At 42.4% G+C, this 15,163-nt stretch overlaps 1 protein-coding gene across 6 annotated transcripts in view; it reads left to right on the top strand.

Annotated features, from left to right (window-relative positions):
- The window catches only part of GRIA3 (glutamate ionotropic receptor AMPA type subunit 3), a 220,481-nt gene that overhangs the window by 135,392 nt on the left and 69,926 nt on the right, over positions 1-15,163 (top strand). For all 6 annotated transcript variants that reach the window (XR_006283713.1, XM_037909102.2, XM_037909101.2 and 3 more), the window contains exon 11: positions 11,076-11,452. Coding sequence is in view for 5 of the 6 variants with exons in the window: in XM_037909102.2 (XP_037765030.1) it covers positions 11,076-11,452 (377 nt within the window). In the remaining variant the exon portion in view is untranslated. The remainder of the gene's footprint in view (positions 1-11,075; positions 11,453-15,163) is intronic.

Here is a 15,163-nt window from a genome sequence, read left to right as displayed (position 1 = left end):
CTTTTGCATGGGGCCCCAGGCAATTGCCCAGCCTGCTACCCCCTAATGCCGGCCCTGGCTTTTTTATGCAGAAAAAACAGGTTGTCTGGCACAGCTTGACTGTGGAGTTTTTGTAGCGGGGGTTGCGGGGGGGGGGGGCGGGGAGGCTCAGAAAGAAAAAGATTGAGAATCCCTGAGCTAGTGTGTTAACTATCACATTTACCATCCTAGTGTAGACAAGGCCGGTTGTAGTTTTAACATGCAGTAGCCCTGGGGTTTACCATGCCCAGCTAACGTGTTAAAACTACAATGTGCCTCATCTACACTAGGATTTTAACATGCGTGTGTTAACACACATGAGTTCATGAATACACATGTTCATTAACATTATCTAATTTGTTAAAACATACCTTTTTCATTAGTGTCAATATGGCCTTTGAAAGTGTTTTAATGTCTTTGAAGGGAGTGGTCAGCATTCAAACATCCACCTTTAGATACTACCCGTAATACGTGAGATAAATGAACTTATTTCCTGTTCTAAGTATAGGGAGAAATGATGGCATCTCACATGGTACTGAATGGTGGCAGATGCTGATCTTTAATCACAACCACCGTATAAATCCATAGCACTATCTTCTATTGGCCTACTGAGAGGAGGAATTCCCAGTCCCTGAGAGCAGGGAGCATCTAATCTTTCTTTCTGAGTCTCTTTCCTTCTCCTGCAAGGAAGGATGTTTCTACATGGCTTTTTTTTTTCCTGGTCCCACAGGGGACTCAACAGTTCCTGCCCGATCAGGTCAGTTGTTATGTGCCTGGTTGAATGGGGAGCATTCTTTTGTACTGCTCAAATGCAACATGAGCAATAAAGAAGATGCCTGAAACCAAATTATTCAGTAATATTTCTCAGAGATTAGCCAGGCTAGTTGTTTTAGAAACCCTCAAATTCTGTAGTGGGTGGGGGGTTGGTTGGCTGTGTTTTTAAATCTGTCTTAATTTTTATGGGCCCTGTTTATTCCATGTCCATCATCAAGAGAGACATTCAGTCCAGTGCTACAATTATTAATGATGAGTTAGGGCACCTAAAGCCTTAGGTAGATAGATTTAAAATAATTAAAAAGACAAGTAAGTAAATGAATCCTGGCTAGAAACCTGGGGCCTGATTCTAACCTCAGCGGTGTAAATTCAACAGGGTTACTCATTATGAACGCTGCTAGGAGGGCGATAAGAATCAGGCATTGAGGCTCAAGCCCTAGCTGATTTACCTAAATTTGAGACCACTCAAGTACAAAAAAATACTGATTACGTTAAGAAAATCCAATACATTACACTAGGTAGCAGTGTTTATGTTAGTAATAAATTAGTCTAAGTGTAAATGCAAGGCTGCCTGTTAAAGGAAGGTAATGTAGTGGAATATTCACACACGTACACACATACACTTGCACAAGCATATGTCGGTGCTCTACTCCCTAAAAAAAGAAGTACTGGAAGTCCCCGGTCCCTGCTCCAGAAGGACCAATAGTGGCTTGGTAACCTGGGCCACGCAGGTAACTGAGCCACCACCTCTCTTCTTCTGGAGTTGACCGGGTGGAGGAAGAAGTGTGAGCAGATGGTACCTTCATCTCTTCCACCTATTCCGCTTCCGGGCCTGTTCCAGTAGGAGAGGTGGTATGGTAACCTGGGATGTCCAAGATACTGAGCCACCATCTCCTTCCAGCATGGAGAGCCTGGTGAGAAGTACACTTACTTTTCTCTATTTGTTGCTTTTTTTCTATCTTCCCATCCCCTATATAGTTACGCCAAAGTTAATTTTTTGCACCGATTTTAACCTGTGCTTTAATTTCTGTAATAAACACTGAGAAATTCATGGGCAATTTTAAACAAAATGCAAAGTGTGTTTATAGCACAGCCCAGACTTGTTCCCTCTTCAGGAAAATTTCCTCCCACATTTGTTCACTTTGCTTCTTTTTTGGGATGTTTGGCTTTTTGGGGAGGGGGCGGGGTTTGCTTCCAGATGAACATCTAGAACCACTAATTAATAATAGAAAAGAAATTAAAGTATTGCGAATAATGAAGGCTGCCCATAAAATGTATCAAAGGTAACTGGTAACTTATTTCTAAAACTACTGTCTCATTATCATATTTTATTATTATTTTTTAAAACAACTTTCTAACCATTACTGCAGACCAGGGTCAGAATAACTAACTACATTCAAAATGAATTGCCAACATATTTATTCTATTAATGTAAATAAGATAGTAAGAGAGTCTACATAACAATCTATCCTTTGACAGTAACTGTCAGTGCAAAAGCGAGCATCTGCCAATCCGTCCAATGAATCCTGAAATAAAATACTACTGGATACATAATAAATCTTTGCTCTTATAAGTACAGCATAGAGTAACAGTTAATCACATGATTCAGCACTTAGACACCTAAACAAACAGATAGGCCCCCAAGAGGGATTTTCAAATGTGCCGAATTACCTAGTTCCTTTTCTGTAGTTAATCATCCAGCAATGGATTCCTGTTAACACCAGCACATTCACAACACGTGTATTGTGAGTCACATGTATAGCGACTGTGTATGGTTAATACTGAACCCAGTGTGGCTTATTAACCATTAATCTACCAAGGGACTAAAAATATGTGTTGGGAGATTCTTCAGTGAATTAGTGGCAAAACCATATCATTCCTGTAGTGGGTTTTTAGCTGACTTGTCCCCCCAAAGTCTCATCATTATGTACATGAACCAACCATACATTAATTTACAAGCATAATAAATGACTGGCCTATAAGAAACAAATATAAAATTCAAGCCACCTGAAAATAGATTTTGCAATAATGAGTTGTGGGTGTTCCTCTCTAGTGAAGCATAACCACGCAAGTGAATAGGTCAACAGACATAGTCTACATGAAAGTCTACAGAAGATGTGCAGCTCTATAAGAATATACATGATGGGCCAAATTTTCAAAGGGCTTCCTTATTTGCATTTCCATAATTTGCAAGTATATATTCATAACAACAGATTTGTATATGTACCAAATGATTGCACACTTGAGAAGCTAATTAGAAACACACCTGATTTGCGTGAGCAATCATGGGGGAGGGAACTGCGTGCAGAAAGGCTTTAGTAAGGAGGCCCTTACAGGGCCCAGTACTGCTGTCCTTGCTCAGACAAAACCCTCATTAAAGTCAATTTAGTTTTTATTTTAATAAAATATGTGTATGGAATAGACTTTAGACTTGATTGTGCAATCAAACTCAGGCATTGGCAGGTATTTACAGTACATAACTGTGACTAGCTCTCCAGGTTTCTTTTTTCCCATTTCTGCTTATTAAACTTCCAAAGAAAAACCCTCTCCGGTAGAACCAATAAATGACAGGCTGACTGAAAGGCATGGACATTGCAATCAGATTTAAATAAAGGCAATATTCACTTCTTTTGTGGCACAGCTCTTAATCAGCTCTTATTAACCTTTCCCATTAACTTCCACTCAAGCATTTTTCATTGGAAGAAGTTTTTGCACAGCTGGAAACCAAAATCTGTGTATAATGGTGTGCACCATGTTAGTTACTGATAAATTAAATTTCTTGAAGATTGGGTTTTTTTAGTCCTTTGAAATGATGCTTTACTAATGAAACTTCATTGACTCATTAAATAATATCAATGTTGATCATTACAGAGTGTTTAAAATGAGACAGAAGATAATAAGTAACCTTGTATAACGCTACGTGGGCTTTTTATAATAAATAGGACATACATTCATCAAAATGTTTAAGTTTTTATCATGAAAAGGGCCTAGTTCTTTCACTTGTAGGCATTGTAATTAACTGTGATTATATTTTGGGGCTTTTAGGTATCTCTTCCGCCTGCCTGCCCACCCACCTCAAACTGCATTATCTGTGCCTCTGGTCCAGCACAACTTACCACACATTTTTCACCCCATTCTAGTCACTGCAAATATTTTCCATTAACCTGAACAGTTTTTACACTTACAGTGGTGTTACAGGTTTCAGAGTAGGAGCCATGTTAGTCTGTATCTGCAAAAAAGAAAAGGAGGACATGTGGCACCTTAGAGACTAACAAATTTATTTGAGCATAAATGAGTGGGGTTACAGTACACTATGCCCATTAGCTGGTTTTTATATCATTGGTGTAGATCAGTGGTTCCCAAACTTGTTCTGCTGCTTGTGCAGGGAAAGCCCCGGCCAGGCCGGGCCAGTTTGTTTACCTGCTGCGTCCGCAGGTTTGGCCGATCGTGGCTCCCAGCGGCCGCGGTTCGCTGCTCCAGGCCAATGGGAGCTGCTAGAAGTGGCGCGGGCCGAGGGACATACTGGCCGCCACTTCCCACAGCCCCCATTGGCCTGGAGCAGCGAACTGCGGCCACTAGGAGCCGCGGTCGGCCGAACCTGCAGATGCGGCAGGTAAACAAACCACCCCGGCGCACCAGGGGCTTTCCCTACACAAGTGGCGGAACAAGTCTGGGATCCACTGGTGTAGATTAAATATATTGTGCTTTCTGCATATAACTAAAAGGACAAAATACAATGGATGTTTATTTTATCATTTCAGAAAATACCATAGTTTTACTGTTGCAGAGTTGTAGAATCAAATGCTGTAAATTAACTCTTCTAAAAAGAGAAACATTAACACAGTTCATTCTAGCATTCCAAAGACCTCAACAGACTTTCCAGACTGATTGCAAATTATGGTCTTATCCCATAACTGAGAAAAAACCCTCCTGCAACTGTCCCACATATGGAAAACCCATTGAAGTCTCCAGGCTATAAGATCACACCCTGTATATACCGGTGTCATGTCACCAACTACTAAAATGTAGCCATCTCTGAAAACTGGCAATCTCTAACCAGTGCACACAGGATCAAATGCACCCTGTACAGAGAGCCAACACAGGTCCAATATTCTATTGTAAGTTCTCAAAATAGAGCTCAAGAGTGTTAGCCCTCTTCACAGGGGTGAATTTCACCATGCAGCACCACGATTGAGGTTAGATAGAGAAGAATACCGTAAAAGTTTCCTGCATGTGCTGTACATTGTAAGTGGACTAAAATGTTGCTTTTTCACTATAAAAAAAATGTATGAGTTAGTTTATTAATGGTGAAAGGTCCAATCTTGCTCCCATTAAATCCAGTGAGAGTTCTGTTGTCAACTTCGATGTTAATTGGCTTAACGTTTCTGGGTACAACACCTCCTATCAACCGTATTAGGAAATGCTGCCACTCATATTAGCATAGTAACAATGTGTTGCGTTTTAACTTTGAATATAATTTAGGAGCCCTTTTTATTTGTCTCATTGAATTCTATAAGCTCTAAGAGCTACCCTCTTATGAATCTGATTTTCTTTTAGTAGGGCAGTGAGTCTGATTGAAATGAATGGGTCTGCGTACTCGAAAACCATCACATTCAAGAAGAATTAGGAGAAATCCTGCAAATGGGTTTAATTACTATCAATTTCGTAGTTATCTGCAAAGGGGTACAATCAGAGCAATCTGTTCCTCGTAACACAGAAAGAAGTAGCATACACAGAAACCTTGCAGGAAACGGTTCCTGCAGTAGCCTTCAGGAACTGTGAAAGATACACAGACCCTCACGATGACTCATCTAAATGGAGTTCCTGGCTACCCTTTGAAAAAAGCCAGTGTCTGACCCGCAACAGGCCACAGAGGACTTTCTGCTAGAGGAATGATGTTGCCTTGTTCTATCATGGGCAGATCTCAGAGGCTGAAAATAGTTCTCAGAGCCAGAATCAGAGGTTGCTGTATTCATCCGTCCTTTCCCCGTTGATGCCTGCAGGACCCACTCGTGATGTTGGCAATTCAGTATGCATCACTCTTCTCTTTGAATGAGTTTGCACTTAGCTTTTGCCCCAGCTGTTGCCTTTCAGATATAGTGTGAAACAAATGTTCTGACCACTTGTGGTCATTAAAAACTCCACGGCAATTACAAAAATAGGGATGGGTTTCAGAGTAACAGCCGTGTTAGTCTGTATTCGTAAAAAGAAAAGGAGTACTTGTGGCACCTTAGAGACTAACCAGTTTATTTGAGCATGAGCTTTCGTGAGCTACAGCTCACTTCATCGGATGCATAGCATATCGTGGAAACTGCAGAAGACATTATATACACACAGAGACCATGAAAGAAAACTTCCTCCCACCTCACTCCCCCGCTGGCAACAGCTTAAAAATAGGGATGGAATCCTTGGAATCCTGGCCAAATTCCAGCCAGAGAAGTTCTCTCTCAGGTATTCTGCCTACATAAATTCTTGATTTCCTGTTCTAAACCGATGTGTGGTAGTTGTTAGTTACTACAGTTCCTTCCAGAGGTGGTTAATGAAGAAGTGAGCCTTATATGTAGTTCATAGTTCAGATTAAGTGTGTTGAGATTCTTCAGGATACAAAGATTGAGAGGCAAAATTTTCAAAAACACCTCAGCGCCTGAGATTTAGGAGTCTAAGCCCTGGTCTACACTAGGTGGGGGGAACGATCTAAATTACGCAACTTCAGCTACGTGAATAATGTAGCTGAAGTTGACATACTTAGACCTATTCACCACGGTGTCTTCACTATGGTGAGTCGACTGCTGCCGCTTCCCCGTCGACTCTGCCTGCGCCTCTCATGGTGGTGGAGTACAGGAGTTGACAGGAGAGCGCTCAGGGGTCAATTTATCACGTCTAGACTCGACGCAATAGATCGATCTCCGCTGGATCGATCGCTGCCCACTGATCCGGCGGGTAGTGTAGACATACCCTTAGTCCCATTTTCAAAAGTGATTTAGGCACTCTATTAGCTTGAGGCTACTAAATGCCTAGGTCATTTTTGAAGATGGGACTTAAGTTCCTAATTCAATTAGGCACTTTTGAAAAATGTAACCCTATACTACTTTATATTGGGACAGATTCTGATACTCTTGGTGAATACTGCCTTACTCCACCAATAGTCTAACTGAAGTCAATGAGACTAGTTCTAGAGTAAGGTACTATTCAATGTGAGTAAAATGTTCACAAATGGAACCTATATTATTATTTCATTTTCAGGCTCCTTTTGCAAGCACTTCAGCATTTTAGCTCAAGCAGTTAGTAATGGGTTTAGAAAAATAGAAACAAACAGCACTGTACAGTCCTGCACACATGCATGAGTAGTCCCATTGAATTTGCAAGCTCAATTTGCAAAAGAAGTCTGACTGATGCTGGAATAAGTGCACCTTTGTATATAAATATTACCTGTCTATCTGTTTTGCTTACATTAGATTGCCCCTTCCAAGGTGATTTTTTTTCCTTCTCAGATAAGAGACATGACCAATACAGCATGGGCGTTCTCTTTGTTTTAAAAGATTAAAATCTCCTTTCTACTCATGCTCTAGTTATACGCAGTGCTGCGTTAGTTAAATAGCAGTTTCTGATATTTACACACACATTGTAAACATTAGGTTAAACTGAACTCTGCTGTAACTCCACTGAAGTCAATAGTTTTGCACCGGGGGGCATAAATGATTGTTAATCCCAGAACTCAATCATTTGACATTTAAAGCAGCAGAAAAATTAGGGCACAAGCTTAAAAGTCATATATGTTTAAAAATTGCTTTAAGTTGGTTCAGAAAAGCTTTTCGGTGCCTTCCTTAACTGCAAATATACTTCAGAAAGGAGTATTCCAGATTGTTAGTTGGAAATGTGTAGACTAAACCCTTCTGGTGTATTAGTTATGGAGGAATCCAGCTGAGACAGTTAGCTTACAAAAGCAGCTACACCTACGCCATATGTTTCATAGCTACTTTTCATAATGCCTCTAAGGCAAATTGCATTCCATCGGTAGCAAACATCAGGCAAAGAGAAACAGATTATTTTCATTTAGACACTTTGGGCCAGACTCTCAGCTGGTGAAAACTGGCATAGGTTCATTTCCTTCAGGGGAGTTACTCTGGCTAACACCAGATTGCGGATCTTGCCCTTTTTATAGAGAAAGTGAATACTTTTGCATTGCAAAACTTTTCCCAATTCTCTGGAGCATTATTACTTTGTGAAGGTTACAGTACAGTGAAAGAGGGAGAATTCCATCATGAGCTTTTGCTTAAGGCAAAAACTTGTGAAGCTGTAATAGTTAGAACATGCTATCTTCCCCCTTAAGCTTTTCCGATAAATCTGCCCAAATTGACCCAATTCAGTTTCATTAGGTGGTAGAAAAAATGTTGTATAAGGCTGGTTAAAAAACCCCAGTGTTGTCATATCCCTCAGTACTGGATTCTGTGCTTACTGAAGTTAGTGGAGTAGAACTGGGCCCTGATTTGTGTAAGACCAGAGGTGGTGATGCAGCTCCATTGGTTACCTGCACCAATTCAGCCTCATCAGTAGCCCTCAGCCAAGCGTTATGCCAAAATCATTAGCTATGATACTATAAGAAAAGATACATGTTGAGTACTACTTGCTATATTCTTACTACAACCAAATGTGAGAAAGTAAATGGGGAAATGCCATGAGACTAGCCTTGTAGTGTTTCTAGATCATAAAAGAAAAGTAATCAGCCAAACATGGAGACAGCTATCGGGTGGATTTTAGACACATACAGCCTAGGATTGCCAGGTGTCCAGTTTTTGACCGGAATGCCCTGTCAAAAAGGGACCCTGGTGGCTCCGATCAGCACCACTGATTGGGCCGTTAAAAGTCCGGTCAGTGGCGCAGCAGGGCTAAAGCAGGCTCCCTACCTACCGTGGCTCCATGCGGCTCCCGGAAGCAGCAGCATGTCCCCCCTCCAGCTCCAACATGTAGGGGCAGCCAGGGGGCTCCGTGCGCTGCCCACACCCCAAGTGCAGCCTCTGCAGCTCCCGTTGGCTGGGAACCGCAGCCAATGGGAGCTGCAGGGATGGCGCCTCCGGATGGGGGTGCCTGGCTGCCTGGCTGCGCCTCTGTGTAGGAGCCAGAGTGGGGACATGCTGCTGCTTCCGGGAGCCACCTGAGGTAAGCGCCGCCCAGAGTCTGCACCCCTGACACACACACCCCATGCACCAATCCTGTGCCCCAGCCCAGAGCCCCCTCCTGCACTGCAAGCACCTCAGCCCCAGCCCAGAGCCCCCTCCTGAACCTCAAATCCCTCATCTCTGGCCCGACACCACAGCTTGCACCCCCAGCCAGAGCCCTCACACACCCCCACCCCCCGCAGCCCAGGGAAAATGAGCGAGTGAGTGAGGGTGGGGAGAGCCAGCGACAGGGGGGAGGAGGGGAAGTGAGGGGGTGGGGCCTCAGAAAAGTGGTGGGGCAGGGGCCTCAGAGGAGAAGCAGGGCAGGGGTGGGGCAAGGGTGTTCAGTTCTGTGTGCGTAGAAAGTTGGCAACCCTAACACAGCCTCCCCCTCCATCTAACAGTTAGATGCAAGATCCATGTTGTATTTGAAACACACTAACATTGCAAAAAGAAAGCTTATGCGCAAATAAATTGGTTAGTCTCTAAGGTGCCACAAGTACTCCTTTTCTTTTTGCGAATACAGACTAACACGGCTGTTACTCTGAAACTAACATTGCAATCTTCCCAAACAATACAAGCTATTTATTACATATGCACTGACTGACCTGTATTACCACTGTTAAATTAGCATGAGAGTATTCCATGGTTCCAATGCAATGTAAATGAAAAGGATCGCCAGAAACACTCGCTTCTGCAGAAAACCAGAGGAAGAGAGCTTTTCTGCAATTACAGTACTTCAGGGCTCGTCTTCCTACCGGGGAGATCGATGCTGCTGCAGCGGGGATCGATTTAGTGGGTCTAGTGAAGACCTGCAAAATCGACAACAAAGCACTCTCCGGCTGACTCCGGTACTCCAGCTCCCCAAGAAGAGTAAGAGAAGTCGACCGGAGAGCGTCTCCTGTCGACGCAGTGCAGTGAAGACAGTGGGGTACGTCGACCTAAGCTATGTCGAGTCCAGCTACATTATTCATGTAGCTGGAGTAGCACAATTTAGGTCAATTTACCCCAGTAGTGAAGACAAGCCCTTAGACTAGAATATGATGAGATTATGGTTTGTGTATAAATAAAAACTGCTCATTTTTTCTGGATGCTTCATCCTTATAGTAGCCAATTGATTGCCCTTCTTGATTTTACAGTGAAAATTCCACCTGTGCTAAACAATGTTGTCTCAGCTAGGTGGGAAAGTCACTGTCTCATATCCCATCACAACGTTTCCAAACTTTATTTGCCTATTTTGCTATAAATCAGTGGGATTTGGGTGCCTGCTTCCATTAGATCCTTTGAAATTCCCAGCCTACATTAACAAATCAGTCTGAGCTGATCTTGCTAAAATAAAAAAAAGAGAGCGAGAGACAGAGAGAAAATCAAACCATAGAGAACCACAGTATTTGTCCATTATGTCCTCAAAGCATATTCCAGACACAGATTATCACTGGTAAACAACAAAAGCAACAGGGCGAAAACCCTTGTCATGTCATAACGCTTCTAGATTGTATGTAAGAGCAATATAACAACAAACGTTCTCAGCTAGTCCTGATAGTTCCAGGTGTTGTTGTTATTATCCCTTCCTAGAATTTAGGAAAAAAATTAACAAATGCCTTGTTAAGGAATCAAAATGGACACTAAAGGCCTGTCATCAAAATAATCCACATGTGCTTTCAATTTTAACATAATCCTGTTGAATCACAGATTTTGGCTTTATGACAGTTTTAATGAGAGTTTATGACTACTTGATAAAGCAAAATTCATTGTGAAGATTATAGTAAAAGTATGTTACATAACCCTCTTCATATTCAGGAAGTACAGAATTATTTAATTGGACAGCTCACTTTCTTTATCCATAATAGTTGGAAAACATATGTAGCTAGGTTACACGCCCCTTCTTCATTGTGCCCCTCATGTAGAATTATGCATAATTTTTCATTATTATTAACTTTCTATCAATAATATAATGTTCTTAATCATTTTAATGATTCCAAAACACATGCAATTTGCAATGAAATTTTAACCTAATGATTCTTGTAATTCTTTATTGGCTTTATCATTTAATTATTTTGTTTGAGACTAGATTGTAATACGTGGTGACTGTTTTGCAACTAACTCCAGTATGTTCTCTCTTTTCAGAGAGCAGACATAGCTGTTGCTCCACTCACCATAACCTTGGTACGAGAAGAAGTCATAGACTTTTCAAAACCTTTTATGAGTCTGGGCATCTCCATCATGATCAAGAAGCCTCAGAAATCTAAACCTGGCGTATTTTCCTTTCTGGATCCTTTGGCTTATGAAATTTGGATGTGTATAGTCTTTGCTTACATTGGAGTCAGCGTAGTTCTTTTCCTAGTCAGCAGATTCAGTCCTTATGAATGGCATTTGGAAGACAACAGTGAAGAACCGCGTGACCCCCAGAACCCTCCCGACCCTCCAAATGAGTTTGGAATATTTAACAGCCTTTGGTTTTCCCTGGGTGCCTTTATGCAGCAAGGATGCGATATTTCTCCAAGGTTTGTTCCATATCATTCCATCACCTTTTTGCATTTTATGGTCATATGCTGATGCCATGGTGCATATATGTTACTTTCTCAATTTTTTCAATTCCAAATTTTTTGTTTAACATTCCATCCAATGCTAAGCTTCATCACCAAGCCACTATGCTTATTCACCTAGTAAGTGTGCGAGTGGCATTGCCTTTAATGCCATTCATGCATTTCTGAAAAAACTTATATACACCATGTTGAGACTGTAAAATGCATAGGGTTTTACATTTTCAGCAATGCTTGGAGGGCTACCGTGTTTTTGCTGCATATCTCATTTTACGGTCATCTGCTTGGTGCATATAACATATTTATTTTGCTTTGCAAAATAAGAACTGCTTCAAAAACCACATGCAACAGCACTTTAAAACACCTCCATGCCGGTCTCAGCTTATGCTGACCTTTTAATTTTCCTTCGAGCTTTAATTTTCTATTTGTTTCCATTGCACCATCCATTCATCCATTACTAATTTGTTTACTATCACATTCATATATTCATTTCTCCATATGTACCTCTCTAAGAGTCGTTATGTATTGTACTGTATGTGCATCATTATGTAAATCTAGTCTTGTCTGATCTCCTTGTGTTCATAGTCAATGTGGCCTTCTAAGAAGTGTTGCCAGTGTTCATAAAATTAATTTTTTTCATGCAAATAGTCTTTCTAAATAAGCCGTTAGGAAAACAGATTTGATGTTAGCTCTATTTTAATACAAATACTGATATTAAGTAGAATTTGATTGCTTTTTAAAGAAAAATTTACAAAGCACTGGAGAGTGCTCAAGTTCTCTTGATTGAACAATGCATACTTCAAAATGTTTTTTAAATAAGAGAGTAAAAATGTTTCTATGCATACATCATTAAAATACATTGGTGACGTCTGTGATAAGCACTAAATCTACGTAGCTTTATAGTAATGGATCTTCACTGGTTTGTATAATAATATTTTTAAAGTCATTGTATAGCTACCATAATTATAAAAAAAATTAGACTCATTTAGTACAAACAGTATGCCCTTTCCTCTTTAACAAAGTTGTGAACGTATATTTATTACCTTAGAGAGCCAAATGATTTCTCAATCAGCACTCATATTCAAAACAAGTAGAGCCCATTTCCACATGCTTTCTGTGCCCCTCTGAATGTGCAGACAATACCTAAGTCTTTGACAAATTACCAGACTTTCATAGTCTATATAAAAAGAGAAATCTTGGGTGTAATCCTAGCCCTGTTGAAGTCAAGGGCAAAAGTTCCATTGTCTTAAAAAGGCCAGGATTTCATCGCTTATAATCTAGAGTTGATCCTGACCCTGTACTCCTTTCACACCCAAATCTCCTATTAATTTCATTAGAGATTTAGGACATGTAAGAAGTGTCGAACTAAATGTGTTATATTTGAAGGCTAGCAATTTGTATAGTTTAGCAGTGAAGAAAGAGAAGTTGATTACAGTGATTAAATTTTTTTTAAAGTTATGTGCACAACACATTTTCCTAAATATGTGCATACATTAATGTTAGCAAGAAATCTGTTAAATGAGTAAGTGTTCCAATGAGCTACCTGATTGTATATCTATAGCTTTTAGCTTGTTCCTCATGTTTATGCACTGTGTTTGTGGTTTAGTCCCAAAATCTGTACCCAAACTATGCCCCTTTGCTTGCTGTTAAAGATACGGAGCAGTGATAGCATTTAAATTGCTGTTGACCATGTGTTTGCCCAATTTAAAGGACCGGGAAATAAGCACCGGGACATCACATGGAAAGCTGCAGGCATTATGCTGTTTCCACTAGACCTGTTTATTGACAGTAAATAGAAGTTCATAGGGTTTTTTTTATTAAGTTCTCATGTGACCCTTTGACCTGTTCGGCCTTGTATATTTTGCATAATGAATTGAATATATTCTATCTTTATCAATACCACAATTATAGGTGACTTGGAAATACCAAGTATACAGAGATGGCAGTAAATACGTCCAGCTATAACTTTTAACTTAATATTAATACATGAAACATCCACTGAAGACAACATTCAGCTGTTTTGTTATCTTTAATGATAACAGAAGGCCAGACAGTTAAATGAGTTTTTACCAAAAAAATGTAAAATGTTTTAAGTTCCAGAAACACTGTTACTTTGAGTGTGTTGAGTCTAGTTTATTTTCCATAGAAAAGGACTATTCCCAAGTATTCCATTTTGAATCCATACCTTTGTCAGGAAGAAACATCATTCATAGCACATTGATTATATTGACTGTTTCATTATATTTTATTGGCATTAAAAGGGATTCATTCTTCCATTGTGAGTTTGCCTGAATACATTTCTTGTGTGAGAGTATACAGCACTTTTAGAGAGATGCCAATGAGCATTCTGGAGAGGTCACTTTTGTGCTACCTAATAAAGGCTCTTTCAGCCACCTTTGTGTGGAATAACTGACATCTCTTGGCTAGTTAGATCTATAATGGGTGAGTATTCTTTGTGGATATTCCAGAGGATATATCCAGTGATGAGCTGCCAAAATCTTAACAACTGGTTCCCTCCTCACCCCACGAGGGGGTCATTGCCCACCCCCGCCCCCCGAGACTCCTGCCCCATCCAGCCCCCCGCGTTCCTTGATGCCCCCTAGGGCCCCTGCTCCATCCACCCCCCTCCCCTGACTGCCCCCAGAACTGGGCAGGAGGGTCTTGTGGGTGCCCACCCCACCCCTTAGAGCCAGAGGGAGCTGCTGGGGGGCGAGGTGGGGAGTCCCAAGGAGCATCCAGCAGGTCCCTCTGGCTCCTAGGGGCATCAAGCTAGGGGGGAGCATGGGGGGGGGGCACTTCCCCCACTGATCACATCAAAAGTGGCGCCTTAGGCGCTGACTCCGTGGGTGCTCCAGCCCCGGAGCACCCACGGAGAAAATTTGGTGGGTGCAGAGCACCCACCAGCAGCTCCCCACCCCGCGCCCGGCCCCAGCTCACCTCACCTCTGCCTCCGCCCCTGAACGCACCGCCCCGCTCTGCTTCTCTGCGCGTCCCCCGCCCCCGCACCGGACTTCCTGCGAATCAGCTGTTAGGCGGGAAGCCTGGGAGGGCTGAGAAGCAGGCGGCGGCTTCCCGCTCAGGCCGAGGGTGGCGGAGGTGAGCTGGGGTGAGGAGCGGTTCCCCTGCCCCCCTCCCCCTCCCGGGGTTACCTGCTGTGGCGCGGGCAGCCCTCCTCGTGCCCCCCCCACCCCCGCCCCAGCTTACCTCTGCCTCCCTGGGCCTGAGTGTGAAACCACCTGCTTCTCAGCCCACCCCGGCTTCCCGCGCGAACAGCTGATTCGCGGGAAGCCTGTGGGGGGGGCGGAGAAGCAGAGCGGGGCGGTGCATTCAGGAGAGGAGGCGGAAAGGAGGTGAGCTGGAGCCGGGGGTGGGGTGGGGCAAGGAGCTGCTGGTGGGTGCTCCAGCCCCGGAGCACCCACGGAGTCGGCGCCTAAGGCGCCACTTTTGGCCAGTTAAATTTAGAAGCCCTTTTAGAACCGGTTGTCCCTCACGGAACAACCGGTTCTAAAAGGGCTTCTAAATTTAACAACCGGTTCTAGCGAACCGGTGGGAACCAGCTCCAGCTCACCACTGGATATATCCCTGTACTCTACTCTCTGTTTAATAGGATTTGTCTAACCTGAATCAGATAACAGCTATTCGCAGTGTTCAGTACATCCCTCTATGGAATCA

The sequence above is a fragment of the Chelonia mydas genome, chromosome 9, assembly GCF_015237465.2.
Source record: "Chelonia mydas isolate rCheMyd1 chromosome 9, rCheMyd1.pri.v2, whole genome shotgun sequence".
Lineage (NCBI taxonomy): Eukaryota > Metazoa > Chordata > Testudines > Cheloniidae > Chelonia > Chelonia mydas.
This window is presented reverse-complemented; position numbering and strand designations above follow the sequence as displayed.